At 41.6% G+C, this 26,664-nt stretch overlaps 1 protein-coding gene, 1 long non-coding RNA gene and 1 pseudogene across 5 annotated transcripts in view; 2 read left to right on the top strand and 1 right to left on the bottom strand.

Annotated features, from left to right (window-relative positions):
* Positions 1-26,664, bottom strand: part of wdr60 (WD repeat domain 60) — a 270,009-nt gene that overhangs the window by 50,513 nt on the left and 192,832 nt on the right. For all 4 annotated transcript variants that reach the window (XM_087140251.1, XM_087140254.1, XM_087140252.1 and 1 more), the window contains one exon: positions 20,763-20,821. In XM_087140251.1, coding sequence (XP_086996377.1) covers positions 20,763-20,821 — 59 coding nt within the window. The remainder of the gene's footprint in view (positions 1-20,762; positions 20,822-26,664) is intronic.
* Positions 728-3,445, top strand: LOC147798418 (uncharacterized). Its single transcript, XR_015426197.1, has 2 exons — positions 728-3,121; positions 3,398-3,445. It is a non-coding gene; the product is annotated as an uncharacterized LOC147798418 (long non-coding RNA).
* LOC110986066 (uncharacterized) lies at positions 17,028-19,602 on the top strand (annotated as a pseudogene).

Below are 26,664 nucleotides of genomic sequence, written 5' to 3'. Positions count from 1 at the left end.
TGTTGTAGCTATATCAGATGCGTCAACAAATGTGGGATGATACATGTTCAGTTAGTTCTCAGTAAGAATAAAGTTGCTCCGTTGAAACTGTGTACCATTCCCCGTCTGGAGCTTCAAGCGGCGGTCTTAACTGCTAAGGTTGATGCATTTCTTAGAACTGAGTTGGATATTGATGTTACCTCATCATATTTTTGGACCGATTCAGAGATTGTTTTGAAGTATATAAATAATGATAGTAGGAGATTCCATGTGTTTGTTGGGAATAGAGTTAGTCGCATCAGAGCCTTGACTGACCCTAAGCAGTGGCATCACATTGATGGCAAGTCTAACCCTGCGGATCTTGTGACAAGACCACAGTCTACCTTAAAGTCAGATGGCAAATGGTTCCATGGTCCAGATATTTTGTATAAGTATAAACATGACTGGAACTTAGGCGGAGGGAAACCAGTCGACTTGACAGATGATGACCCTGAGGTTCGTAAGTCTACTATTGTATCCCTTGACGCTGTCGCCACAGATCGTCTTAGTGTTGGTATTATTGATGACGTGTGCCATTCGAATTGTCTTGAGGATGATCCTTTAGTACAAATAATTCATCACTATTCCTCCTGGTATAGGATGAAGCGAGCCTTAGCGTGGTGGTTGAAGTTTGTTAAATATCTTTTGAACGGTAAGCCTGCCACTCAGTTGACCGTTGAGGAAATCCGTCATGCGGGTGATACTCTTATCCGCAAATCCTCAATTGCAGTCTTTTGGTTCTGAAGTTGACAAATTGCAGAAAGGGAAATTTGTGAAAGCTTCGAGTTCCCTTAGAGCACTTAATCCTTACCTAGACAGTCAAGGGCTACTTAGAATTAGTGGTCGTGTGCATGGAGACCATAAAGGTCATAATTCGTGCATTGTCTCTGGAAAACATGTAATTGCCAAATCCATTTTGAATGATATCCATAGTGTGGCTCACGTAGGTGTAGAATGGGTATTGGCTATGGTCAGAAGAGAGTTTTGGGTCACCAAGGCTAGGCCTCTGATTAAGAAAATTATTAGAGCCTGTGTCACTTGTAAACGTCTGTATTCTAAGCCATGCCAGCAAATTATGGCAGATTTACCCAAAGAGCGAGTAGAGGCCGGTAAACCTCCCTTTTCATGTGTCGGAATTGATGTGTTTGGTCCATTCTATGTTAAATATGGTAGATCGGAGGTCAAGCGTTACGGTTGTTTGTTTACTTGTTTTACAACTAGAGCCATTCACATTGAGAAGCTAGACACCATGGATACAGAATCATTTTTAAATGGTCTTAGACGTTTCATAGCTCGCAGAGGTCATCCTGAGTTCATCTATTCAGACAACGGTACCAACTTTGTTGGTGCTGCAACTGAGTTAAAAAACAACATGAAAGAGCTCTCCCAGAAGATTATTAATGCCTATGCTCTCCAACATGATATCACGTGGCATTTTAACCCACCCAATGCTTCCCATATGGGGGGAGTTTGGGAACGTTTAATTGGTGTAGTTAAGAGAGTTATGATTGCCGTACTCCCCCGTACAGTCAGATTGACTGATGAAATTCTGGAAACTGTATTGTGTGAAATAGAGGCCATTGTTAACGGACGGCCGTTGACTAAGTTGAATGATGATCCTAGTGATCCTTCGCCCATTACACCCAATCATTTGTTGCTCTTGAGAAATAGTTCCAGTCATCCACCTGGTAGATTCAGTCACGAGCATTTACGTAGTCGATGGAGACATGTTCAACACTTGGCCAATCAATTTTGGCTGAAATGGCTGAAATTTTATTTACCAGAGTTACAACGGAGGACAAAATGGGTCCACTCTGTTGATAATCTTGCCATAGGTGATCTTGTACTGCTTGTGGAAGAGACAACACCTAGGAACTTGTGGCCACTAGCTGTAATAAAAGATGTAAATCATGGTAGAGATGGTCTGGTTAGATCAGTTAAGTTGAAAACTCGGGCCAGAGAACTTGTTCGTCCAGTAACCAAGGTCATTTTATTGGAAGGCGCGGGTCCGCCTTCAATTTGAGACTTTGTACATTTGATCAGTGTAATTGAGAATCATATATTTGTAACAGATTTTGTGTTAAGAATTGATACTACTTGAATAATGCGATTACAAGATGAACTTTATGTGATGCAATTCATAAATTTGATGTTGGATGTTTGTCGCCCCTTCTAAAGTTTTGGGGTAAAATTTTGATGTAATGATTTATAATTATCAGGTGCAACCGTATTATGATACACTATTAGAAGAGAAGAGGTCGTTGGTTGGATATTTGTGCTTTAATTTGAAAGATTATTTGTCTTGTTATATGGACTCGTGGTCGTGTTAAGAAAACTAATATTTGTATATCGTATAAACGTGTGAATTATGATGTATAAGGTTAATTATTATGTTATCTTGGTTTCGAATAGTCATTCTCAGGGGGGAGTGTTATCGTCGCCGCTAAGTTTTGTCATCGGGTTCTTTTCTCCGCCGCTATTTAGTTCCTTGATTTGAATAGTATGTCCCTTCCAACTCAGTTTTGTTCCTAGGAATGTCGGGTCACATGCTTCTTTATTCTCTTAATGTATTATTATTCACGATTAGCTAATTTGCATGGAATTCCTGGGTCATGTCGCATTATTCAGCCAATGGCATTGCAGCATGCGCTTCTCGTGTGTACTAGACTCGTTGGGTATATTTAGTGCGGGAACTTTCTTTTCGTGCCAGTCTTCGTCACGTCGTTGGAAGCCGTGAAGACTGTGAGTTCTGTTCATTTTCTTCCCATATTTTGTGCCTTGTGTTATAATTTATATTCGGCTATGTGCAGTGTAATGTTGTGACGATATCGTAGGTCTCGCTTGTCCCATTAAGTTGTGTAGAGGCCCATGCCTTCCGTTATAGCTTGTCGACGTTCTCGTGTTCCTATGTATGTACAATAAGGTTTACTAGTAACGATATGTGTTCTTAGCGTTTATTTTGTTCATGTTACGTTTATTTCTTCAGCACCACCAGAATACTGCTGTTACCTCTGAAGCCCCTGTATATCCCGGTTTAAGTGCTGATAGGACGTCGTTATTTTCCACTATGTGTATTTGGGGATGCCTACCCCGCATACGATTTGTAAGTTGTGGTTGATGTATAACGTTAGTCTATAATTGAACATCGTGCCTGCTTACATTCGCTAATTATTCAAGGTGCTTTGCCCGTTGGAATATTCTTCATGTAATTATTTGCTATGTCTCTTGCTGGTTTACTTATTTGTTGACTGAACTCGTTGGATATTTGCTGGGCGTGTGTTTATTGTCGGTGTCTCCATGTTCCAATTGTCTTGTCTTCTAGGGTGTATTTTCTTAAATTGCAATATAATTTATACTTGTATTCATGTGTTTATTTTAGTTTTCACCTGCTCCTTTGGAGTCGAGTCATTAAATGAAGGGGAAGACATCTCTGCGTCACCGTCTCCATTCTTGCGCGTACACATTAGTGACACGTCCCATCTCCACCTTATGTTAAGTAACATGTTATTGTGTAAACAAAATTTTGGCAATGTGCTTGGCATTATCACAAATATTTAGTTTTGTGTTTCTCGGATGTACACCAGAACCATTTCTTCCCCCCAGTGGTTCAGATGAGGGAAATGTATCCTGCATCTAGATTTGAGTCAGCTTGGCACTTTGAAGCAGTTTTTGGCGGGAATTTTGACAGACACGGTCAAGAAATGATCTATTACAATGGTCAATAAAGTTATTTTACCAGTTACAAATGCCAGAACATACAATGGAGGCACTATGGCTGTAATCTCAATGTTTTGTGACAGGCACTCGAATGGCTCCATGGAAGCTCACCATGGGCCATTCCTCCCGTAAGTCTCCAAGAAGGAACATTGGGTGCCTGCAGATTTAATAATTCAGGTTAAGTGTTTTCACTACAGAGTTATTAATTAATTGGTGTAAACATGACTGTTGGCTTTTACTGATTTCAGGGTCTGGTGTGCCCGATTGTTATTCAGCATTTATGGGTGAGCCAGGTGTGTTATAATTGTTACATTAACATGGGCTACAGTGCCATGTTTAAGAGTTGTATAATGGTGGGCCAGGTGTGGCCTAACTTTGATGGCCTGGTGCGTCACATTTTCGGTGGGCTTGGTGCGCCCCTAAGTACACATATGATAGTCTGGTGAGCCATACTTGTAGCAGGGCCTGGTATGCCCTGAATATTAACATGGTCTAATGGGCTTTTCCACAGATTGCAGAAAAGGTAATCTTGTTCTTCTCCGTAAATCCTGTTTCATTTGTACAGTTTTTCTGCGAGGCACTTTTGTCCCTTTGCAAGGTTGGAGTTTTATCAAACATGCCTTAGGAAAAGACCTTATAGCAAAGATGTGCCCGGAAGCATGACGTCATGATGACGTCACCATGTTATTAGCTGTTTCTGCTAGCAGCCTAAACTGCTATTGCTTTTCTTAATCCCTTTTTTTCTTTTCTTTTTCAGACATGTTTTTTTGTCCCATAGGACTTCAGTAGTTTCATACATCTGATTGACTTCAAACTTGACAGACCTTCAGTTAATCATCCAAGTATGATCCTTGAACAAATTCATTATAATAACGTGATTTAGTTTTGAATTTTGAATATTTTGCCATTGGGTTTGTACACATCTTTCTACTACACACTATTATTGACCTTATAATGTGTGGGCAGTCCTAAAGTTTGACGGAGAATTACTACCAGAACGAAAGAGAAATCAGACTAAATTGTCAGTTTAAATACAAATCATGTGGTATCAACTTAAAGGAGGGGGTTTTCCGCACAAGTTTTTAGTTCCTTCACTTTGTATATGTTTTTAAGCCACCAATACTGTAGCTAGGCAATGTTTGATCGTTATCAAAGTGATAGCCAACAAAGACTCTGATACAATAATTATTCCAAATGGATGACATCATGATGATGTCATCATCTGATTTATTATAGATTTTTCCATATTTATTTCAGCCCAATGACTCTGTACATGTTAAGCAACCATTTTGGTAACTTCATGGTGTTTGATCATTATCAAAGTTACAGCCAACAAAGACCCTTATACATTCCAGATTAATGATATCATGATGACATCATCTTGTATGTTTTGTTTCGATTGATTTTGTATAGTTTATTTTCCCCATTAAACAACTCAAAATACAAAACAGCTCTGTGGTTGTTGCTGTAACAACCACTACCTTTATTTTTTTTTAGTGATTTTTGAATATTGAATGTTTTCCCATAAGTTCGTACACGTTCCGACAGCAAAATTTCTGGACTACGGTCGATCAGACTGATTCTATATTTGTCCACATTCATAATCCACAATAAAGAGAAGATCCTTGGACAAAATCATCAAAATGACATCGTCAGGGATCACATGACATGAGATTAAAGCTGAAGTTTTTCTCCATTGATTTTGTACACGTTTTTCTGCGATACACTATTATCAATAGTAATGAGCAAGTAGTCCTCAACTTCGACTCAAGATTACTATGAGATTGAAAGAGAAATTGTACATTTTACGTCCTGTTGTGCAATTTGAAATATACCCTGGAGTCAGAATATCAAGTAACATATCATGAAAAATTTTCAGTTCCGCACAAATCACTTGAGTTTAAGGGTACAGTTTTCCTACATAGGGGTTTTTAGCATACTGACTTTGTACATGTCTGCAAGGCACCATTTTGCTAATTAAGCCAACTTCAATTAACATCAAAGTTACAGGTAACAAAGACCCTGATACAAAAATTACACCAATTTTACGATGTCTTGATGATGCCACCTTGTTATTTTTTTATTGATTTTTAAAAATTTTATTTTCGCCATAGGTTTCGTACTCACTTTTCAACAGCCGATCTTTGGCACTCTGGTCAATCGGACCGATTCCAAATTTGTCATTTGCCATATTAGTCATACTTGTCACATTCATTATCCACCATGAAGAGAAGATCCCAGGACAAAATCTTCAAAATGACATTGTTAGGGGTCACCTTTGCAAGGTTAGATCTTCAAAGTTGCCTCAGGCAAAGACCTTATAGCAAAGATGTGCCCTGAAGCATGATGTCATGATGATGTATCACCTCATTTTGGGGGAATTTTGAATATTTAATTTGTCCCACAGCTATTGTACATGTTTTCAACAGCCAGACTTTGGTACTTTCATCAATCTAACAGACTATATACTAGGTGCACACTCTTTGCCTTGTAGCTTAGATGTGCCTTGAAACATGATGTAGTGATCCACCGATTTTTATAGAATTTAGAATACTTAATTTTTCCCGATAGGTTTTGTACACGTTTTGAACAGCCAGACTTTGGCGGTTTTATCAATCTAACCGACTATGTATTAGGTGCATGTACTTAGTCACCAGCTAGAGAGAGTCTGTCAAGAAAATTGTGATAATGACATCATCAGGTGTCACATGACAGGGTATTTAATGTGCAAACTTCGAAGCCCTATATCTCCTAAAGTAAATATCCCAGTGAGTTGAAACTTTGCAGATATCTAGAAGAGGATGTGTCATAGATAAAAAAATGACTTCATAGGATGATGACACGACAAGACAAGGAGACAAAACACATGACATTAAAGGTGCATCCTTCACAGCCCTATATCTTCTAAAGTACATGTCTGATCAAGTTGAAACTGATGATGAAAACAGATATCTAGAAGGGATGTGTGATAGACGATAATTGACCTCATGGGATGATGACATCATCAGTTGATAAGTCACTTGATATTAAAAGTGCATTGAAAGCCCCTCAAAGCGTCTCATAAAGTACACGTTCCCGCTAGTGGAAACTTTGCAGGTACATAGACGGAGATGTTGGTTACATGAAAATTGACCTCATGTGATGATGACATCATCAATTGATAAGACATGTGACAATAAAGATGCGTCTTTTAACCCTTCTCGGCGAGAATTTCTTTCCGAAAGCCAACTCCAAGAATTCCAGCCTCGCTTGGCCATGAAGGCCACCTGCCAAAACCGCAAATTCTCGGTTTGTGGCCCAGCGTGCTCTGCTCGCTTTGAATTACACGGCGAAAAGGCTGATTGTTCGGTGGCATGCGGCTCTACTCAAGCTTCCTGTTGCCTCATTTCAAAATAAAACTACTATAGACAACACTCAATTTGTCGTTGTTTTATTCTTCAAAATTTGGTAACAAATCAACCGTAACAGATTTAAGCGTGAATTGTCTATAAGATGATAGCTAAACACTGAAGTCAACTGCATGAAGTGCATAACTGTTGTACATGATCTTCACACAGATGAAGCGCCGACGACAAAAACCTCCTTCCAATATTTGCAATCTCAAAAAAACCCATTTGCATACTGTGCATTGGCTACTGTGTCATGGACGCACAATATCTGCCTGTAACATAGGCAGCGCAAAGTGCGTAGGACGTGTAATCAGGAATTTCAAACATGTGGCGCTGAGGGCAGATCGCATTGCACGAAACTCCTGAAGGGACAGATGTTTAAAATATATGCTCTTTCCCCAATATCCACAATGTTTTGTATTGTATTTTGTATTATATATGTCTGATTGGGTTGAAACCTTTCAGATAGTTAGGATGGGAAGGTTTACAAACGGAGATTGACTTCATGTGATAACAATGTCATCAGCAGAGGAGTCACAAGACATTAAATATGCATTCTTTAAAGTACTATTTCTCCTGAAATGCCTGTCTGATTGGGTTGAACTTTGGCAGGTATTTAGAAAGGGAAGTGTTATAGATGAAATTGACCTCATGTGGTGATGATATCAGATGATCATGTCATGTGACATTAATAGTGCACTATTCAAAGCACTATATCTCCCGAAGTGCATGTCCGATTGGGTTCAAACCTTTCTGATATCTTGGGAATGAAGTGCTTTAGATAAATATTGACCCCACGATGATGACTTCATCAAATGACAAGTCAGGTGACAGTAAAAGTGCAATACTTAAAACTCTATATCTCCTGAATTACATGTCCCATCAATTTGAAACTTTGCTGATAATAAGGAAAAGAAGAGTTCTAAATGAAAATTTACCAGAGGTGATGATGAGGTTATGAGATGAGGAATCAAATTACATTTTATTTAAAACAAGTTATTTCCTGTAGTGCATGCCTGATTGGGTTGAAACCTTGGAGCTTAATGGTAATGATGAAATAATTACGCCATCAGGTTTGTGCAGTAGATTGGTTGTTCAAATTAACAAATGGAATGCGAAAAAGCCCTGTTCTGTTGGCCGACAGATAGATGAGCTTTATTTTCTTCTTCTTCCTGTTGTGGTTGTTCTTCTCTCAAAACCCTGTTTCTTTTGTAAACAGTTTTGGCACCACTTTAGTCCCTTTATAATTTTCAACCTTCTTCAAAGTTGCCTAAAGTAAGGACCCTATAGCAAACATGTTCCCCGAAACATGATGTCATGATAACGTCATCACCTGATTTTGTTATTGAATGTTGAATTTTTTTTTCAATAGGTTTTGTACATGTTTTTAACTGCGAGAATGGCATAGACTTTGACCATTTCACAAAATGAAACTTGGTCCAAGCAAAGACCATATGATGAACATAGAAGCATGATGTCACTTTGATATCATAATTAGATTTATGATTTAATTTTGAAGATTTAATTTGTCCAATGACTTTGTAAACACTTTCAAACCTATTGACTTTGTACATGTACACATGTACACATGCAGTTTATACTATGCATGCACAATTCGTTGTTAGCGTTGTTGCACAGGCTTTTTGCATGATTTGTAGTTAATTTGGCTTGGTTCTGAAAAATGCATGCAAAATATCAAGGTAAATAAACTCTAAAGATTTTATGTCAGGCCTCAACCAATAGTTTAAAGCAGTACTCAACACAAATCATTACTGTATTTGCGTGGTCACGTCAACACATGGACTCAATTGGGAGATGTTTTCGAGGGGCCCCTGTGTTTAAATTCTTTTGACCTCAGCTGGGACCTCCGGGCCTGAAATTGCATGAATTACTTGCTTAGAAGAGTCCAAAGTAGTCCAACGAAAGCCAAACTAAAACAAAATGCATGCACCGGAGCAAGAAATTGCAGAACGAGTTGACATCGAATAGGCATGATAACAATGATCGTGAACATGGGTGCACCCAACAAGTGCTCCTTTTCAAATGCTCCTGTTACAGTGTAATTAATCATTACAGTGCAACAAACTTGGTCATTGAAAACAGTAGTTTGGTACAAAATTTATCTGATCACTCGTGAAACAAATAACTAATTATTTTGATACCTCTGTACATTCCGTCTGACTGATTTACTGAGGTCTACTTTAATGAAACACATGGTGTCAGTTGAAAGGCCTGATTTAAAACTTAAATGGGTTCAAACAAGTATATTTGGTTTTCTGACCTGCGCTGGCAACAAGTCAAGGATGGATTTGTGCCGGGGAGATGCAAATTAATTTTGGATTTTTTTCCCTGTTCGACATGTATTTTAACAGTGTGTAGTGATTGTGCTTGATAGAATTCAAATAAACCATTCAAGCATGTCCGCGGCTGGTCAGCGAGAGCCGGCCAACCACAGGGCAGTCTTGTCTCCGGTAAGCAATACTGCCAGATGTGTGTCCGTGTGTGTTACAGTGGACTCATGAGACTCACCCCATAGTACGCCGGTGAATTACATTGGCAATGAGACAAATCATTGTGAGTATATCCCGGAAGGAAATGTCTAATTGCCACCAAAATGTTCTTTGAGCTATTTACCGATGTATCTCTGCATTTGGTATCGGTAGATTTAGGATAATATTTTTTCTTTATCAACAAGTCCCGGCATTTGTTGGGACTGTAAAAAAAAAAGTTGAAGTAGTTATGAATAAATAAGGGTATTTTGACAAAAAATCACGCTGTTAAACCTACTTGCTTTTAAATTGTATTTGATATGTCTAGATATACCTAAGGAATCTGCTGTGAAGCACTTTTGTCAAAAATCTTTGGAGAATAAGCATCATCTGTTCAACAAAACTCATTCACAATTTCTCCAAACGCTACTGCAAATTAGGTCAACCTGTCGTAATTTCAATCACTCCCAGCTGGGGCGTTTGCATTTGCAATAGGAAGTGGGTGATATGGCATTTTGCTGTCCAAGTTTATAGCAGATTTCAAACACTCTGTAACTTAAATAGTTTGTAAGTTGTATTAACTAATTCATCTAAACGTGGCTATCAACATAAATGAGACATTCGTTAACCCCTTGATGACAGGTTTTTCTTCCCAAAAGCCGACACCAAGAATTCCAGCCTCGCTTGGCCACAAAGGCCACTTGCCAAACTGCAAATTCTTTTGGCCCTGCATGCTCTGCATGCTTTGAATTACACAGTGAAAAGTTGTTTGGTGGCATGCAGCTCTACTCATCCTTCCACATTCCTATTGCCTCTTTTCAATGTGGGGACTATTGTGAAGCTGGCGATTATGATGCAAATTCAGTCTTTTCATTTCTGGGCTACGCACAAAGACCAATTACCATATATACAAGAGCCAGGGTCTGCCTTCTTTCAGTGTGTTCGCTTGAGCGTGGGCCGAGAATAATAGCTGAAAAGTGGGCTGAGGATCTCAGTTTTTACGGCGTGTCTAGCCGCCTCGTCATGCGAAGGGGTTCAGCAACTGACAACCCTGCCAGGCATAGGGATAAAATTTGCAGAAACCATAGTATCATTAAGATCTAAGAAAGGATCTGTTACCAAAGATGACTTCCATGATTCCCCAAACCTGCAAACTAAACTGCACAAATTATTACATGAGAAAGGTCTAGTTTCAGTGAAATACAGTGCAGATGTTTCATCAGACAAAGACTTTAAAAATTCCAACCAAGAAATTAAACCAAAACACTAAAAAAAAAGCTACGGACCCCGTGACGATCCTAGCGAATCAAATAGGTGAATTAGGTAAAATAATCAAAGCGAACACCCCGGCAATAACTGGGGCCATAAACGAACTTAAAATCCAATCTGAAAATTCAGAATACCGACTGACGAACCTCATCGAGGGTAATAAAATCCCTAAGGATGCCATACCACAGTTGGAAATTTCCGCCTTACGAATGGACACAAAACCAATTTTGCCAACCATTGAGTCTCCTGCTTCAGTGAATGGAGCAATTTGATCCACCAGTGACCCAATAATAGACGCCACTCTGAAAACCATTGAGAAAAAGGCACCATCCTTACCACCTCACGTTCAAACCGAAACACATGCAATAGCTTTAGGCGAACAAAATGGACCTAATATTCCAACCGCTCCAACTGAACAAAAGCCCATTGTTGCTGGTGGCATTCCTGCCCCACCCATTGTGGCGCACAAATTCCAAGTCCCCAATCCAAATACAGTAGAACAAACTGCTGGGACAAGTGTGACGCAATCGTCACAACAGCAACTGCTAATAGCATCAAGTGCAACCGCGCGGCCAGCGATCCCGAAACTAGCACCTTACAATGGTTCCACTGATTTTTACGCATTTGCGACAAAATTCGACACAATAGCAAATTGCTGCCAATGGAATGACGAAACCAAATTAATTCAATTAGTTGGGGCAATAACTGGAAAAGCACTAGAAGTGTATCCTTTCCAAGAACCATCAATAAGGCAAAGCTACAACAGAACTAGGGACCAGCTGCTAAAAATGTTTGGCAGAAGAAAAGACCCAATCATTTACAGAGCGGAGCTTACATCAATCCGGCAAACTGAAGACGAGACTCTGCAGGAGTTTTGGCAGCAAGTGAGGCAGATAGCCACACAAGCTTACCCAACAGCGAACACATAAGTGGTCGAAACTCTTGCCAGAGAAGTGTTTTTGAAAGGTTGTTGTAACGCTCAAGCAGCAGAGCTACGTGCAAACACTGAACAACGCCGTACAGTGTACACGAACGGCTGCTCACAACCATAGACTCTTAGCGTGACAAGGTAGATCACAGATGAGACACGCTTCCTTCATTGACCCATCTCCAGCTGACGATAAGCCAGGTGTTTGGCAGGTTCAAATAAACCAAACTGGTAAAGACAAAGTTGACATCCATTTGGACTGGTCGGAAATGGATAGTAACACTCGTGAACTTATTTCTTGCTTAAAGGAAACTAATGTCAATCTGGTGGCCTCCCCACTGTGCCATACCACCACTTCAACTCATGTTTTTAGTTATACATGCCACTTTGGCAATTATTTGTAATCCAATTGATTGCAAATTTATGATACTCGTTGACGGTCATCAAAAGACAATAAAAAACATTTGGGGAACAGCTATGTGTTTGTTCACAAACACCACCTGTAGTTTTATTTCAAGATTTGGTGGTCCCCTTCAAATTTACAATGATCAGGGAGCAAGCTTTGTCCATGCTCCAATTGACAAGTAGAAAGATACAATTAAACCATCTTGAAAACTATGAGATGGCACTTTAGAGGAAGTGTTCAACCTGGTTTAACCCCAAACATACTTATGCTTGGAAGAGAGGTTATTCAACCAATAGAATTAGTTTTCGAACTTAAAGGTTGTACTGATAACATGCAAAATAAACCACTCCATGAATACGCCCAAAAGCTGAAAGATAATAAAATTACGGTTCATGCCCTAGCTAGAGAAAACAATGATGTCGCCCAGAATTATCAAAAGAAGAACTATGACCTGAACCAAAACTGTTATCAGTTCCAAGAGGGAGACATTGTTTACAAGTTAAACAAAGCTTCCCATACTGGGCAGTCTTAGAAATTGCTGCATGTTTGGCAGGGACCACATTTGGTGGTAAAATCCATATCCCCAATACTTTACAAGTTGTGAGAAAACCGTGGTCGTTCACCACGATCTCCTTAAGAGGTGTGAAGATCATGACATTCCTTTTTGGTCGAGGCAATTGCGCAACAGGTTGATTGGGAATGGTGATCTTGAAGATGAACATGTCTATGACACAGATGATCATGCTTATAATTTGAGCCTTTTGGCCCAACCGTTTACAAATGCAAGCTCTTTCAAAGAAGCATACACTGTACATACTGCAGTTCCCGAGCCTAAAATCAGAACAAGGAGTGGTAGGGAAATTAACCGGCCTGCACACTACAGGGATGGAGTTTAGATTTCAGCGTCCTTTAAGGAAATATACTCTGTGATATTGTCAGATATTGATTTTTTTGTTTACATTTTCTGTACATTCACTATCCAGTTAACAAGAGCATCGACATTATCATTTGTATTTCCATGCAATAAAGCACTTTAACATTTAGATAAAAATACAGATAATAATAACTTTTAAATAAAAATATAATTGTAATAGAACAGTCTCTAGGAAAATTCAAGTATGTCAATGATTTTTAAAGTTTTAATTGCCAAATGCATGTATTTTCATAAGAAAAGGAAGAAGTGGACTTCATTCCTGACTACAATGAAGAAGGACTAGAAGACGAAGACACCGCTGAGCTGATTACCAGTGAAGCAAACAATAAGGATTCAGCAAACATAGGGAACGAGGTCATCTGTGTAGCGCCGAAAAAGAAAAACAAAACAGCTGTGCCCCCAGACAAGATGCAATGTTCACACCAATAAAATTAGAGGTCATGTTGTAAGGCATCATTTAGATGACGAAAAGCAGTGGTTATTGTTCCCCCTACTTTGTTGCTGGGAATGCAAAAAAAGGAAACTGCCATCCTTGTGCAATTTCAAGGTCCATTTTGTACCCAACAACATATGCCATTATTAGCGAGTCTAATCACAAACTTCATTGAAGAAATCTCCCCAAGGCTGGGAGTGCCCCCCCACTGATTTTCTGGATTTTGTTGTCCGGCATCAGTTGGGTGATATTAATTCAGAATTTAGCGCGGATGAGTTGCGTGTGTGGGACGTGTATGACCAGTTTGTCGGGCTCCAAATAGAGCGAGAGAGGAGTCTGGCATCTCCCACGCAAATGCTGTGCTGCACTGGAAGACACTCCAACAGCTTTTCCTACTAGCCAATTAATTGCCATCACCATGTGTTTCCAGCAACCAAAACCCGCCTGTAGTCCCAACCCACACTACCCCTGAGCCCAAATGGAATCGACTCCCATTGTCACTTGGACAGGCTTCTGAAGGTCCCATGACACAAAGGAACCCTCTCTACCTTCATAAAAGAGCAGGCAATTGACACCACTGGATTCCTTGGCTGCGTTGCTGTTTTCTGTGATGAGGACATCTTGACAGATATTGACCACTGGACGGAGTTGATATCGGATAACTTCATTTTGCAACCGTGGGATTTCATCCTAAAAATGCCCCAAATCTCTCCATCAATACAGAAGAAACCATCCAATGCCTAAAGAGTCATCCAAAGGTCCTTGCGCTAGGAGAGATGGGGCTCGACTATTCTGGTGGATATCGTCGGCATAAGGCCGTGCAACAGTCCATCTTCAAATGCTTCTTCGGGATGGCTGTTGATTGGAATTTGCCAGTCGTAATCCATTGTCGGGATGCTGAGGAGGACTGCTTTCACATAATGACAGAAATCCTTCCCAGGCAGTGGAGAATTCATCTCCACTAATACACCAACAACTGGGAAGCCGCACAGAAATGGTGTTTGGCCTTTCCAAACCTGTGCTTGGGGCTGACACTCTTCGTAGCATGGAGAAGTGCTATCCCACTGGACAGACTCTTCCTTGAGACTGACACCCCACATTTTCCATGTCCACTTCAGCAACCCGACGATGGCACAGCTAGTCGCTCTGGAGATCGAAAATATAAAACATGTATTGGTAGAGGACGTCTTCTGTCATTGTTTAGCCAACACCAAATTGCTCTACTGGATCAAGTAACTTCAGTTAGTTCATTCCAGGTTTAGATAGTGTAGAGTGGAGGAATTATAACCTGCGTTGTCATGTAAACACCACTCTATATGCTTTCTTGTTGGAATGAAGATTATCTCCATTTTCTAAGAAACAAAAAAAAGAATATTTGAGAAAGTAGCAAAATATATGTTGGGAAAAGAAATAAGAAAGAATAGCAGGAAATAATGTAGGGACTTACTTAGCTGTTTATTTTTTGATTAATTAATTGCTAAAAATTAAATGTATTAATTGCTAAAAATATGACAAAAGGGAATGTCGTGATTGTGCTTGATAGAATTCAAATAAACCATTCAAGCATGTCCGCGGCTGGTCAGCGAGAGCCGGCCAACCACAGGGCAGTCTTGTCTCCGGTAAGCAATACTGCCAGATGTGTGTTCGTGTGTGTTACTGTGGACTCATGAGACTCACCCTGTAGTATGCCGGTAAATAACTACAACTGTATGCTCAGTGTATGCCCCTGAAGTATTGTGAAAAACCACAAGCGTACTTAGGTGGAATCCTTGAAATAGTTATTCATGGTACCCGCTGCTACTTCTGATTCAAATCAGCCAGTCGACACCGGCAAGCTTGGTGGTCGAGTGGTTAAGACATCTGCACTAGTAAGAAGGAGGTCATGGGTTCGAGTCACACCAAAGTACGCTTTTTACATGTCAGGCAGGGAAAAAAATCCAAAATTAAGTCATAACGTGCAAGTCCAAATCAAGTCACTAGTCATTTTTTTGCAAGTCCAAGTCAAGTCCTAAGTAAAACAAATGATAGTTAAAAGTTGTGTCACGAACCACAAAAATAGAAACTCCAGACCGACTTGAGTCAAAAACAAGTGATCCAGTCTACAACTCTGTCCACACCATTCACTTATTGTCATTAACCGATTTGGTATGGTCTGCCAAACTGCATCAAAGACCAGTAATTACAGAAATTTCTTTATGCCTATTGCAATGGTGCAATCAACATATTTAATTCAGGTTTTTGCTGATAGTTTACATATTATGTAGGGAGGCATGATGGGTAATATAGAATACGGTTTTCTTCTCTCATTCTCAGGGCTCATTTATGTAGGGTTTTAGGTGTTTTGTATGTGTTTTTACTTACATCTTTTCTACATACACTGTTTTGGTATTGAGTTTATGTGCAAATAGTAACCTAAGTTTGTTTTTAGAACATTTAATTCTTTTGCCTTCAAAGTTATAAGTATTTTCAACTTGTACATCAGGAAGACTATTTTTATGTATTTCTTTTTAATGTCCGAAGAATAAATCTCTCAATATGATAATGTTTGCACAACAATTTTCCTATTCAAGAGTTCCTGAGGTGTGCAACCAGGGCTGAACTTTCAGGCTCTTTGGCCTTAGACTTTTTTTGGTCCAGAAACCAATGAATTTTGGGCCCATAGATCAAACAACATACCAAGTCTAAAGTTGATATTAAATGTGCTTCTAATGTTAAGGTTTGAGAGCTCTTTACTTGCTCATGTGCACGCATGCATGTTAGCACTGCATAGCTAGCTTAGGCTTTACTCTTTTTTTTTTTTTTTTTGAGGTAGTTTAGACAACTTGATGAAAAAGTCCACATAACACCACCTCTTCCTGGGTTGTGTAGACACGTTTTGCTCTCAGGTTCAGACATGGAATAGCATAGTTGTACACATCCCCAAACATAAAATATCACCAAAAAATCTCAAACAATATGAAAGAAAAGTGACTTTCATTAAACTCTGCACTTGAAAATTAGCTCAACTGTAAATATCATTAATGAGGGAAGAGGGAGCAAGCCTGGCAGATAGACCATGGCACAAAATGCTGGCATTAGCGTAGGTAATCCGTCGTTGTTTTGAAACAGCATACCATTTTTTGCGGCATTCAGAGCCCACAGATTACCAGTGGGGACAAACGCGCTACAGCACTCCATGGATGAGTGATACAATACCGCTGCACACTAATCTGGCCACATTTGTAAAGACAATGCGGTTTGGCGGGGCTCGTCCCCGGAAAACCCCCTTTGGCCGGGCGAGGATGGATGGGTCAATGGCCTGAGGGCGCGTAGCGAATCAGGCCACTTGTATTACGAGACAAGCAACCAATCACAACCTGCATTACATCGCACTGTAGGCAATTCACGCGTTTTCTCGGCCTCTTTTTGCTCACACCTTCGCCGAGCAAATCACGTTAAAAAAATTACCTCTCTTAATCTGCATCACTTGCGGTCACAATCTCAAGTGTTTTTTCATCGGTTTCGGGCATTCTGCACCTACGGCGATGGGGAATCGGGGCAGAAAACGGAAAGCGTGTAGCAGTACCGAACAGCGCAAGAAACGACAAATTCCAAGTCAGACACGCGCCCAAGCCAGGACCCTCCGGAGCTTGTTGGATCCGACATCGCTGTCACAGACTGGTGCGTCTGGTTCCCTACCTGCAGAGCGCCCGACACAGCCGGCCCGTGCTACCAGTTCACCGTCTGCTGCTACACAGGACTCTTCGACGAGGCAGTCCACCCCGAACTTGCGTAGCTCCACGGGCCGTAGTGCTGCCCGACAACCTAGTCAGCGGCTGCCACCGCAGCCAGCAAGTGCTTGTGGCTCCTTGTCTACAGCCACGCCGGCTAATCCGCACAACGATGTGCAGTTGTTCACAGATGCTAGCAGCACAGTGGGATTTGGGGGTTACTTTCAGGGACAATGGTTTAAAGGTGTATGGCCCTTACAAACCAAGGCCAGCAAGCCATCTATAGCATGGCTGGAATTCTTTCCAGTGGTGGTGGCCATCACACTTTGGGGTCAGCAACTCAAGGGTAAGCGCATCCTGATCCGATCAGACAATGCGGCAGTGGTGTCCATCATTAATTCGCAGTCGTCCAAGTGCCCTCAAATAATGAAGTTAGTCAGGTTCTTTGTCCTCAAATGCCTCAACAGCAATGTTTCATTCAGGGCTAGACATATACCTGGGGTAAAAAATGACATAGCAGATGCCCTATCCCGTTCGCAGATGGCACGGTTCCAGGCGTTGGCTCCACAGGCGGCTTGCCAGGGCTCCGAGGTCCCCCCGGTTTTATGGTCTCTGTAAATGAGGAAGCAATGCGCTTATTGGGGGCGTCTTTTTCCGCCAGCACGTGAGGGTCCTACTCCAGGGGTGCGGAACGGTTCCGACAGTTCAGATTGCAGTCCGGGCTCCCTCAGCTATGGCCTGCACCATGTACTCACATTGCCGCCTTCATTGCATTCCTATCCTTGGAGGGCCTTGCCCCCTCCACAATTGGTACGTACTTGGCAGCAGTGGCATACATACATAAGATCAATAACTGGCCCGACCCCACTGATAATTTCCTGGTTCATAAACTAAGGGAGGGCTGCCGGAGATTGGGTCGTTCAACAGACACAAGGCGCCCCATTACAATCGACCTTCTAGGCGAAATTTGCAATATCCTTGGTGCCACTACGTCCTCAATCGATGAAGCAGCCTTGTTCCGGGCTGCCTTCCTGCTCGCATTCTTTGGTTTCCTTCGGGTGGGGGAATTTACAGTGTCTAGAAAATCTGATGATCAATCTCGAATCCTGAATTACAAGGATGTGTGGGTCTTAGGTTCAACTCCAGAACTGTTGGTTATTAAGCTGAGGTTCTCCAAAACTGACCAACGGGGGGAATCGGCAGAATTACAATTTCACAGACAACCTCATTCGGCTATCTGCCCTGTGGGTGCCACACTCCAGTATTTGCAGGTGCGCCCTAAGGTGGCTGGCCCATTTTTCTGCCACTTTGACCATTCACCTTTGACCACTTATCAGTTCAATCGCATGCTACGTGCTTGTTTAGAGGCACTAAACTTGTCCCCCCAGGGTTTTAGTTCACATAGTTTCCGCATAGGGGCTGCCACCTCTGCAGCTCTCAACGGGTTCTCCATAGTGCAGATCCAACAGCTCGGCCGTTGGCGTTCCCATGCAGTCAAACTGTACATAAGGCCAGACAAAATTGGTTAAAACACACGCTAGTTGGCCCCTTGTAACTTTGCACCATTTCTTCGGTCATTCCCATGTACCCCCCCTCCCATACCCATCTGCTGCTTGGTGTTTTTCTTATTCCCTCGCAGGTTCTATGCGTACTTGGGTCGTTGGGGACAGTAATGTCTTCAGGGCAGGTCAGGGTGCCCCGCATGGGCCGTTTGGACCCCTCACTTGGCTTGGAGTGCGGGGCGCTAGGCTCTCCACTCTAGTTCCATCCATTCGCGGCCACCTGAAACGAATGCCGGCACCTAACACCGTCATTGTGCATGTGGGCACCAATGACATATTCTCCACGCCAACAATGCAAATTCGAAGTAGGATAGAGGAGGGCCTCCACACCATCAGACACTTGCTACCCAATGTAAGAATTATCTGGTCGGACATCCTCTTGAGGCTTTTTTACTATGGGGAATGCCGTCCTGGCGTGGGTCAGGAAACAGTGTATGCCCTGAACCGACATGCACACAGGCTTTGCCGTCGGCTCGAGGGGGCCCATGCCATCTCCCACACGCATAACATCCATCCGGGCCAGTACGAGGTGTTCTGGCGGGATGGGCTCCATCTGTCCACCCTGGGCAATAAAAAATTTCGAGAAAACCTGTACTCAGCCCTTGCCTTCTTTGAATCAAATGTGGAGGCCCCCCTCTTTCCCCCCTCTCTCAGTAGGACATAAGAACATACATGTAGCTGTCATTCCTCTATTATGGCTAATTCCCAGGCTTTAAAAAAAAAACAAAAACAAAATGGGGGGTTGGGGTTGGGCAAGTTCCCGCAATGGTAACTTGGTTGGCGTAAATTTCGGTTTAAAGGGGGTTTGTCACCCCTCCCCGGGCCTGTTGGAACCTTCCCTCGGGCTTCCTCCTTCGTTTCTCGAAGTGGTCGGGGTGGGGTGAAGAATCTTTCCCAAAAGTAAAGGGGGGTATGTTGCCTGCAGATCATGCTAGTCTGATAAATGTGCTTTTTTCCTTGCCCAAATCCATTAATTAAGGATAACACTGGGAAAAGTGGATAGTCAAACATGATGGTAATTTCTCTTGGTATTGTACATGTATTCACCTTTTGTAGTTATATTGGCTGTAGAGATAGAGTTACTGGTTACAATTTTGTGACTCCATTTGTATACCAGTTGCTAATGAAACAAAAAAGATTGTCTTTGCTAAAATTGAGCTTGTGAATACTTTTGCTGCACACCTCACTCAATGTGTTAAACTCACCACCTGGTTTTCGGTAACATTAAGTATTGTCATCGCATTTTAAGGTCTCAGGTTAATCTAGTAAGACCGGTTTGAGGCTTGTGGAGGCAGGGCCTCTTACCATACATGTATTTTCATAAGGTTAGCTTTTCAACCCAGGTGGATTACTTTGTATACATGTAGACTCAGATCTCATCATATAAGTGAACTGATTTTTATTGAATTGTGGAATAAGTGTGGCGGAGTTTAATAAAGCTCGGCGAAGGTTGTCGAGGCAACAGGCAAATCTGTTTCCAGTTTTCCTTCCTCTGTACGGCCAACACCGCCATCCATCAATGTGTTGGCCAATTTTCTGGAACAAAGGAAATTACACAACACCGCACAATGTGGGCTTTCTTTACTGGGCAGCAGGGCTGGCTGCAATACACGGGCGTCAATGGAGGTTGCCTGTTAGATTAGACAAGCCATCAGACAGTCATTTGTTTTGGTTGTACATGTCCAGCAAGTGAAGATATGAATTTGTTCAGAATTTTGAAACAGAAAATCATGAAAAATTGCCTGCCAGCACGTCCTGCATCCAAACTCCAACCGGCATGAGTGGTTAAGATGACTGCAGCTGACCTTTCAGTTTTTGAAATGTTTAGCCAGTCCTTGTCTAGAATAATATAAATACTGCTCCATTATACCTTTATTCCTCTTCAGTAATATCTCATCTGTACTTACCAAAAAATATGGCAGACCAAATGGGGAAAAATCCAACTTAATAGCATCAATGGGAGAATCTGAAATCAGCAAAAGAGACAAAGTGAGCTTTTTTATGGAAAATATAATGTTCCCCTTTACACATTTACATTCAGAAATACACATGATTCCTTTATGCATGTGCTTATTTTTTCTAGTTGGAGTATTGATGCAGAAAAAAAAGAACTACTATTTCAAGTTTAGTTCTATGCTGCGCTGTAGTCAAGTACATTCCTAATATCCTTTTTTTCTGCAAGTTCTGACAATCGTTTGGTGTGGATATATCCACATAATTCAGACAATCAGAATTCTAGGATTTTAAGATAATGATTGTTGAAAACTATTGGCTGAGTAAACTTCAAGTACTTTTGCCAAAAATTAAATTTAAAAACATTTTCAAATGTACCCAAAGTCTTTCATATGACACTAAGTTGACTTGCTACTTATTTTCAATGTTTCCTTCACTGTGCTCACAATAAACGGTTCAATATTGAGCTGATATTGAAATCACATGACCAATGTTCATGTCACAATGGTGTCTGAATAATAAGACCTATGGACACTACAGAAGTATAACACATATACTTTAAAAAATGTACTTTTTGTGATGTCACATGACACCTGATTTCTTTGAAGACAACCTCTGGTTAGCTCTCTACATTTTTTACTGAGTCTAAAATTTACCAGAATTAGTAAACTACCAAAGTTAATAGGTTAGTTAAATGGACCTTGGGGAGGAGTCTGAAGAAGATCTGAATTTGCTCCACTCAGTCGTTAAATGTACAAGGTGCAGTCCGTCTGCCCCTCATTATACCATACATGTATACCTCCATGGTTATATCTATTCAGTTCTGAATTCAATACTGGAAGCTGTTTGTAGATGAAACTTGCAAACTTTCAAAATTTGCTTTATCACCAGAGTAAATGCAAATAAAGGTACATTTGCTGGAAGTAAAACCACAGCTTCCTAGCCAGAGAAAAAACATAAAGAAGCTATGTATATTGCCAAAGTATATTTATTTCAAGTTTGAAGTTTCAAAAGGCTCTGAATAAGGAGTGAGTGGTTAAATGTGGAGTCTTTTGCCTGTGGCTCTTCTGTCACCAAAACGACAGGTGTCCTGCATGGCTAAAACTGCAAGGGGGGTGTATACAAATACTGATAATTTCATTCTGGGAAGATTTTGGGGCAGTTTTTCAGGAGCCTCACTTCCATATTCCGCTGCAACACTCTACCACAGTCTGTCCTCAACATTTCCCAGCTGAGATTTGAGATGACTCCTTACACATAATAGACAAAGTCCAATTAAAATACAATTCACTAAATAAGTGGGAAATCAATCCCTCATTATATTCTTTCCCAGAAATATGTGGTTTGGGTCTACCAGAAAATACCTATCAAAATAAACTACATTTTGCATATTTCCCTAATGTAATTATGCCATTCACTGAATCTCAATCAACTGCTTGTGTGTCCTCATCCATTTGTATCACACTGCACTGCAGCATTGGCTGCCATGTTCATCCTTTTTCGAAAACACTCCGGTATCACAGCCAAAAGTGGGGAAGATGGGAGGGAAACAGATCAATTGAGTAAGTATTCTCTAGTAGACCTGAACCAGACGCTTGTGGGGAAAGGGTCTATTGCATTCAACCTACCCAAATGACTTACACTTTGCAGAGAACCGTAACCTGGGGGAGGGATTTTGGCAAGGATGTACTATTCCTTACAACAAAAGATAAACATGTGTACCTTCATTTGAGATTAAGATAAAGAGCGCTAATAAAGTAATATTAAGTGTATGAGTGGTTGTCATGATGATACCCACCAAAATATAATGCCCAAATGAGTTGTTGGCTATTCCTCTTGGAGATGAGCTTCTTGACCTCTGCCATGTGGATGTAAAGATTGCCTTCTCATGGGCATACTCTTCTTGTAAGACATCCCTGAGATACCAGGATGTACATGTAGAGGGTGATTTCAAGCAGGCCGCTTTGTAAATGTCCAGTAGATACACCCATAAAAACTATGCCCATGATGAGGAAACTTCGATGAAGTCATGTGCTCTGATGTGACATCAGCTCTGATCATCTGTAGGATTCAGCTAGTCTATGTTCAGATGTCTAGTGGGAGGTCTTTCAACAAAACACTCCCTTTAGGGAATGTTTCAAAGCTGTATCATCAAAGACCGAGGAGCCATTGGAAAAGTTGCAATGCATTGTAGCCAGATTGTAGCCACCAGGGGACCCGAGTTAAAAATATGAAGAAATCAGCTATGGCCGTCACAGATGCCTTGGTTGGATCAAGAGTCCATTCTTCACACTAAGAACTGAATTGTCAGAAACGGCTGTCGTATATTTTTCGTGGAGACAATCATTGGCCCTTTGTGGCTAAAGCGGAAGCCCCAGGAAAAAGTCCTTACACTCCAAAGGATTGCTGCACAATGGCCAGCAGGTCAGATGGAGGCATGTTAATTGGGTCTGCAGACCGATGTTCGACCTTGGATTATGTCTGGCTGTTGGCCAGTTGTCATGGGAACCATGGTTGCTGTGGTCAAAAGGGGGTGATGGGTAGTACTGGGCATTGCTTTTGTTTGATTTTGGACAAATGTTGGAGAGAACCTAGAGAAATGGTGATATCGGAGGAAAGGTGTACGCCGACATACCCTCCCACCCTTATCTGCAGGGCATCCATGGCCCTCGCCTGAGGATGGGGTAGTAGAACACTTGTAATTGTGCACTGAGTTCCAATGCAAAAGGGTCTATATGTGGTCTGTCCATCGTGGTGAAATCTGTGTTCATCACTATGGGGTTTAAAGTCCACTTGGTTTGTTGGACAAGTCCCTGTGAAAATGTGTCTGCTAAAGTATTGTCAGTGCCTGCAATGTGTGTGACCTTTAAAACAACTGTCTGCTCTATTGTCCAGTTGAGTAGTTGCCATGTCAATAGGCAAAACTGTGGAGACTGTGTGCCAACTTGGTGATTACTGTACCCAACTACAGCTGTGTTGTCCAATAAGAGCATCACATATTTGCCCTCTACAGTCACCTTATATTGATATATGGCCTCGAAGATCACCTGTAGTTTGAGAACATTGATATGTGTTTTTCGATATGTGTTGTTCAATTACAAGTATACCCAAGAGACAAATATTAATTAACATTTTGTGAAAAAAGTTTTGATTCAAATGCAATCACGCAACATGCACGACGCATGGAATGGGCGAGAAAGACCCCAGCTGAGGTTCAATGCATTGGTAGTAATTGTAACCTCGTGTTTTGGTCTTTAGAAGGGGAGACCCACATCGAGATGACGTCTGTCGAGTCAACAAGTAAAGGTGTGGATGAATGGTTGAGGGAACAGGCACCTCAAGATCAGTGAAGACTTGACCAGGCTTTGAAGTAGGAGAGGAGGTGTGGTAATAGTGGTGTCATGAGTAAGCAGGATCAAGGCACTAAGTTTATCAGACTGGCCATCAGTCCAAGGAGGTGAAACCAGGCTTGGCCAATTGTTTGATGATGAGTCACAAACAGGGTGAAGCATTGCCGTAGATTGGAAATACATTGGTTTGTCAGCATGGCTATGCCCCTGCGGAGGTTGAGTACTGCTCCCAGGTAGGTTGGTGTTGAGAGGGGAGGGGTCTCAACCTCTCATGATTGATGTAAAACCCAAGTCAAGTGGCATGATTGTGAGTTGCATGGCAACTTTGGCTTTGCTGAGGGTATGTCCCACGATCAGCCAGTCATCCAGGAATTGAAAGAGTAGAACATGTAAATGGTGCTGATGGGCTGCCATGGCTTTGGTCACCCATGTGAAGACTCTGGATGAGGTGGAGAGGCCAAAATTGAGAGTGTGAAATTTATGGGTCTGATCATTGCACATGAACCGTAGGAATTTCAAGTTCTACGGGAGTATTGGGATATGAAGATAGGTGTCTTTTAGGTCTATTGATGGTGCCAATGCTGGAATGGCGTGAGATTGTATAGCAGTGTGAAGTGTCTCCATAGGAACCACTTTGACTGTCTGACCTTGTTCAGATGCCTGAGATTGATGATCAGTCTCCATTTTTCTTTGGCGTGAGGAAAAAAGTAAACAGGAAACCAGTATTCCTCTTGCTGTGGGCAACTGGTATGATCTCCTTCTACTGAAGTAGAATCTCTATCTCTGCCTCCAAGATTTGTTGTCTGGACTTGCATGATGAATTTGAATTGGTTTCAGGAAAGTGTTGGATGGAGGGGTGCTCGTTAACTCGCGCCTGTATCCTTCTATATGAGTTGTAAGCAGCCCCCTCCTGAGTTGGTTGATGCCTCACCATGGGTGGTTAAGGCCTAATGTTGTGGGGAAATTGAAGTCGGCCCATCCTTGTCTTGGTTTGCTTATAGGGGCCCTGAAATCCAAGAAGGGTTGGCTCACACATGGCATGTTTCAGGGGAATATTGCGGCAGTCTTGGCAGCTCAAATTCCTGTCTTGGCATAGGAGCTTAAAGGAAGTTAGGTTTCTGTGTTGTATCAATCCCCTTTGCTTCAGCCTCCAGTCGTTTGAGGAATTGGCCAGGAAAAAATGTCTTTCAGAACAATGGTAGATTCTTTACTTTCTGGTTCACTCCTTCATGCAGTATCTGTATGGTGTAAATGACATTAAACCTATGAGAAGAAGTGGTGAGGAGAGTATGTGAGTGAACGCTAGAGAATGGTGGGATCATGTCGTCCATACATCTGAGTGCCATCACAGCAAAGTCTTGTGAGACAGAGGAGCCCTCCTCACATGCCAGAAACTCTGCGAGTAGAAACATAAAGGTACAACAGTTGGTGCAAAAGTGGGCCACTTTATCCAGGTCTTTCAATGTGTTTTCCAAGGTATTTCCGTATGTCAGCTTTGGCCACATCCAGACTTTCCGGAACAACTAATTAATTCTCAAAATTGTCTTGATGGAAATAGAAGTAGCCAAGAGCTCTCGCAGAATAAGGTCACCATCTCTTAGCCTTGCCAGTCTTTTGATAGCATTGATGCAGGAGCGGTCAAGGGGAATCTTCAGAAAAATCGATGCTGAAGAACTGGGACTGGAGGAGTGATGTTTGAAGGATGGATAGTTGACCTCTTTTTGTTTATGAGTTGGTGAGAGGAAGTCAAGAACCTGGATTATTTTTTTCTTATGAAGTTGCAGGCACAGTTCTGACAGAGAAAGCCCACTGGCTGATACAGGTTTGCCCTCATCAGATGACAGTTCCCGAGTATCCGACCCATGCAGGTCCTGAATGTCATTCGGGTCCTGGACAGCCTGGTGTGATGATTTGCTTATTGACTGAGGGGCCACTGAAGGAGGATTGTCTTAGGGGGCTTACCAGTAAGGCCTCACCATTCTTCCTGGGGGATGTCCGCTCTAGTATGCGAACATTTTTAAACAAAAGAGCACTTGACAACGAAGACCGTACGAGGTAAGAACGGTATATGTTAATCTACAAACATGAATGCTCCGTTCATTCTGCGTTCAGAATGCCCTACCCAAATTTAGGTCAGGTCATTTAAATATCAATGTCAACTGGAAAGTCCGCGATTGGAACAGTTGATTCCAAGAGCTGTGTGTACCGGAGAGTCCAGCCAATCCGTGATTGGAACGGCATGTTCATTATAATCGTCGGCTATTATGCTAATCTGAGTTTGGAACTCCTGACATAAATGATTGGTACAGGTTCAGTGATGATAGTAGGCCCGTGCAAATAGTCAATTGTACATGTAGCCTACATGTACATGTACGTACCCCACAGAGCATGCAGCGCCGTGCCACGTGTGCACAACATACACTTGCGATCGCCTGTTCTGAGCAGCAACACGCTGGGAATGTAAATGATGTGATAGAGTCTTCTTTATTTGTCAGAAATTTTATTT

Source organism: Acanthaster planci, linkage group LG08 (assembly GCF_054643075.1).
Source record: "Acanthaster planci isolate LZ-2023a linkage group LG08, COTS_SCS, whole genome shotgun sequence".
Classification (NCBI taxonomy): domain Eukaryota; kingdom Metazoa; phylum Echinodermata; class Asteroidea; order Valvatida; family Acanthasteridae; genus Acanthaster; species Acanthaster planci.
The sequence above is the reverse complement of the archived record's forward strand: the minus strand, read 5'-3'. Positions and strand labels throughout refer to the sequence as shown.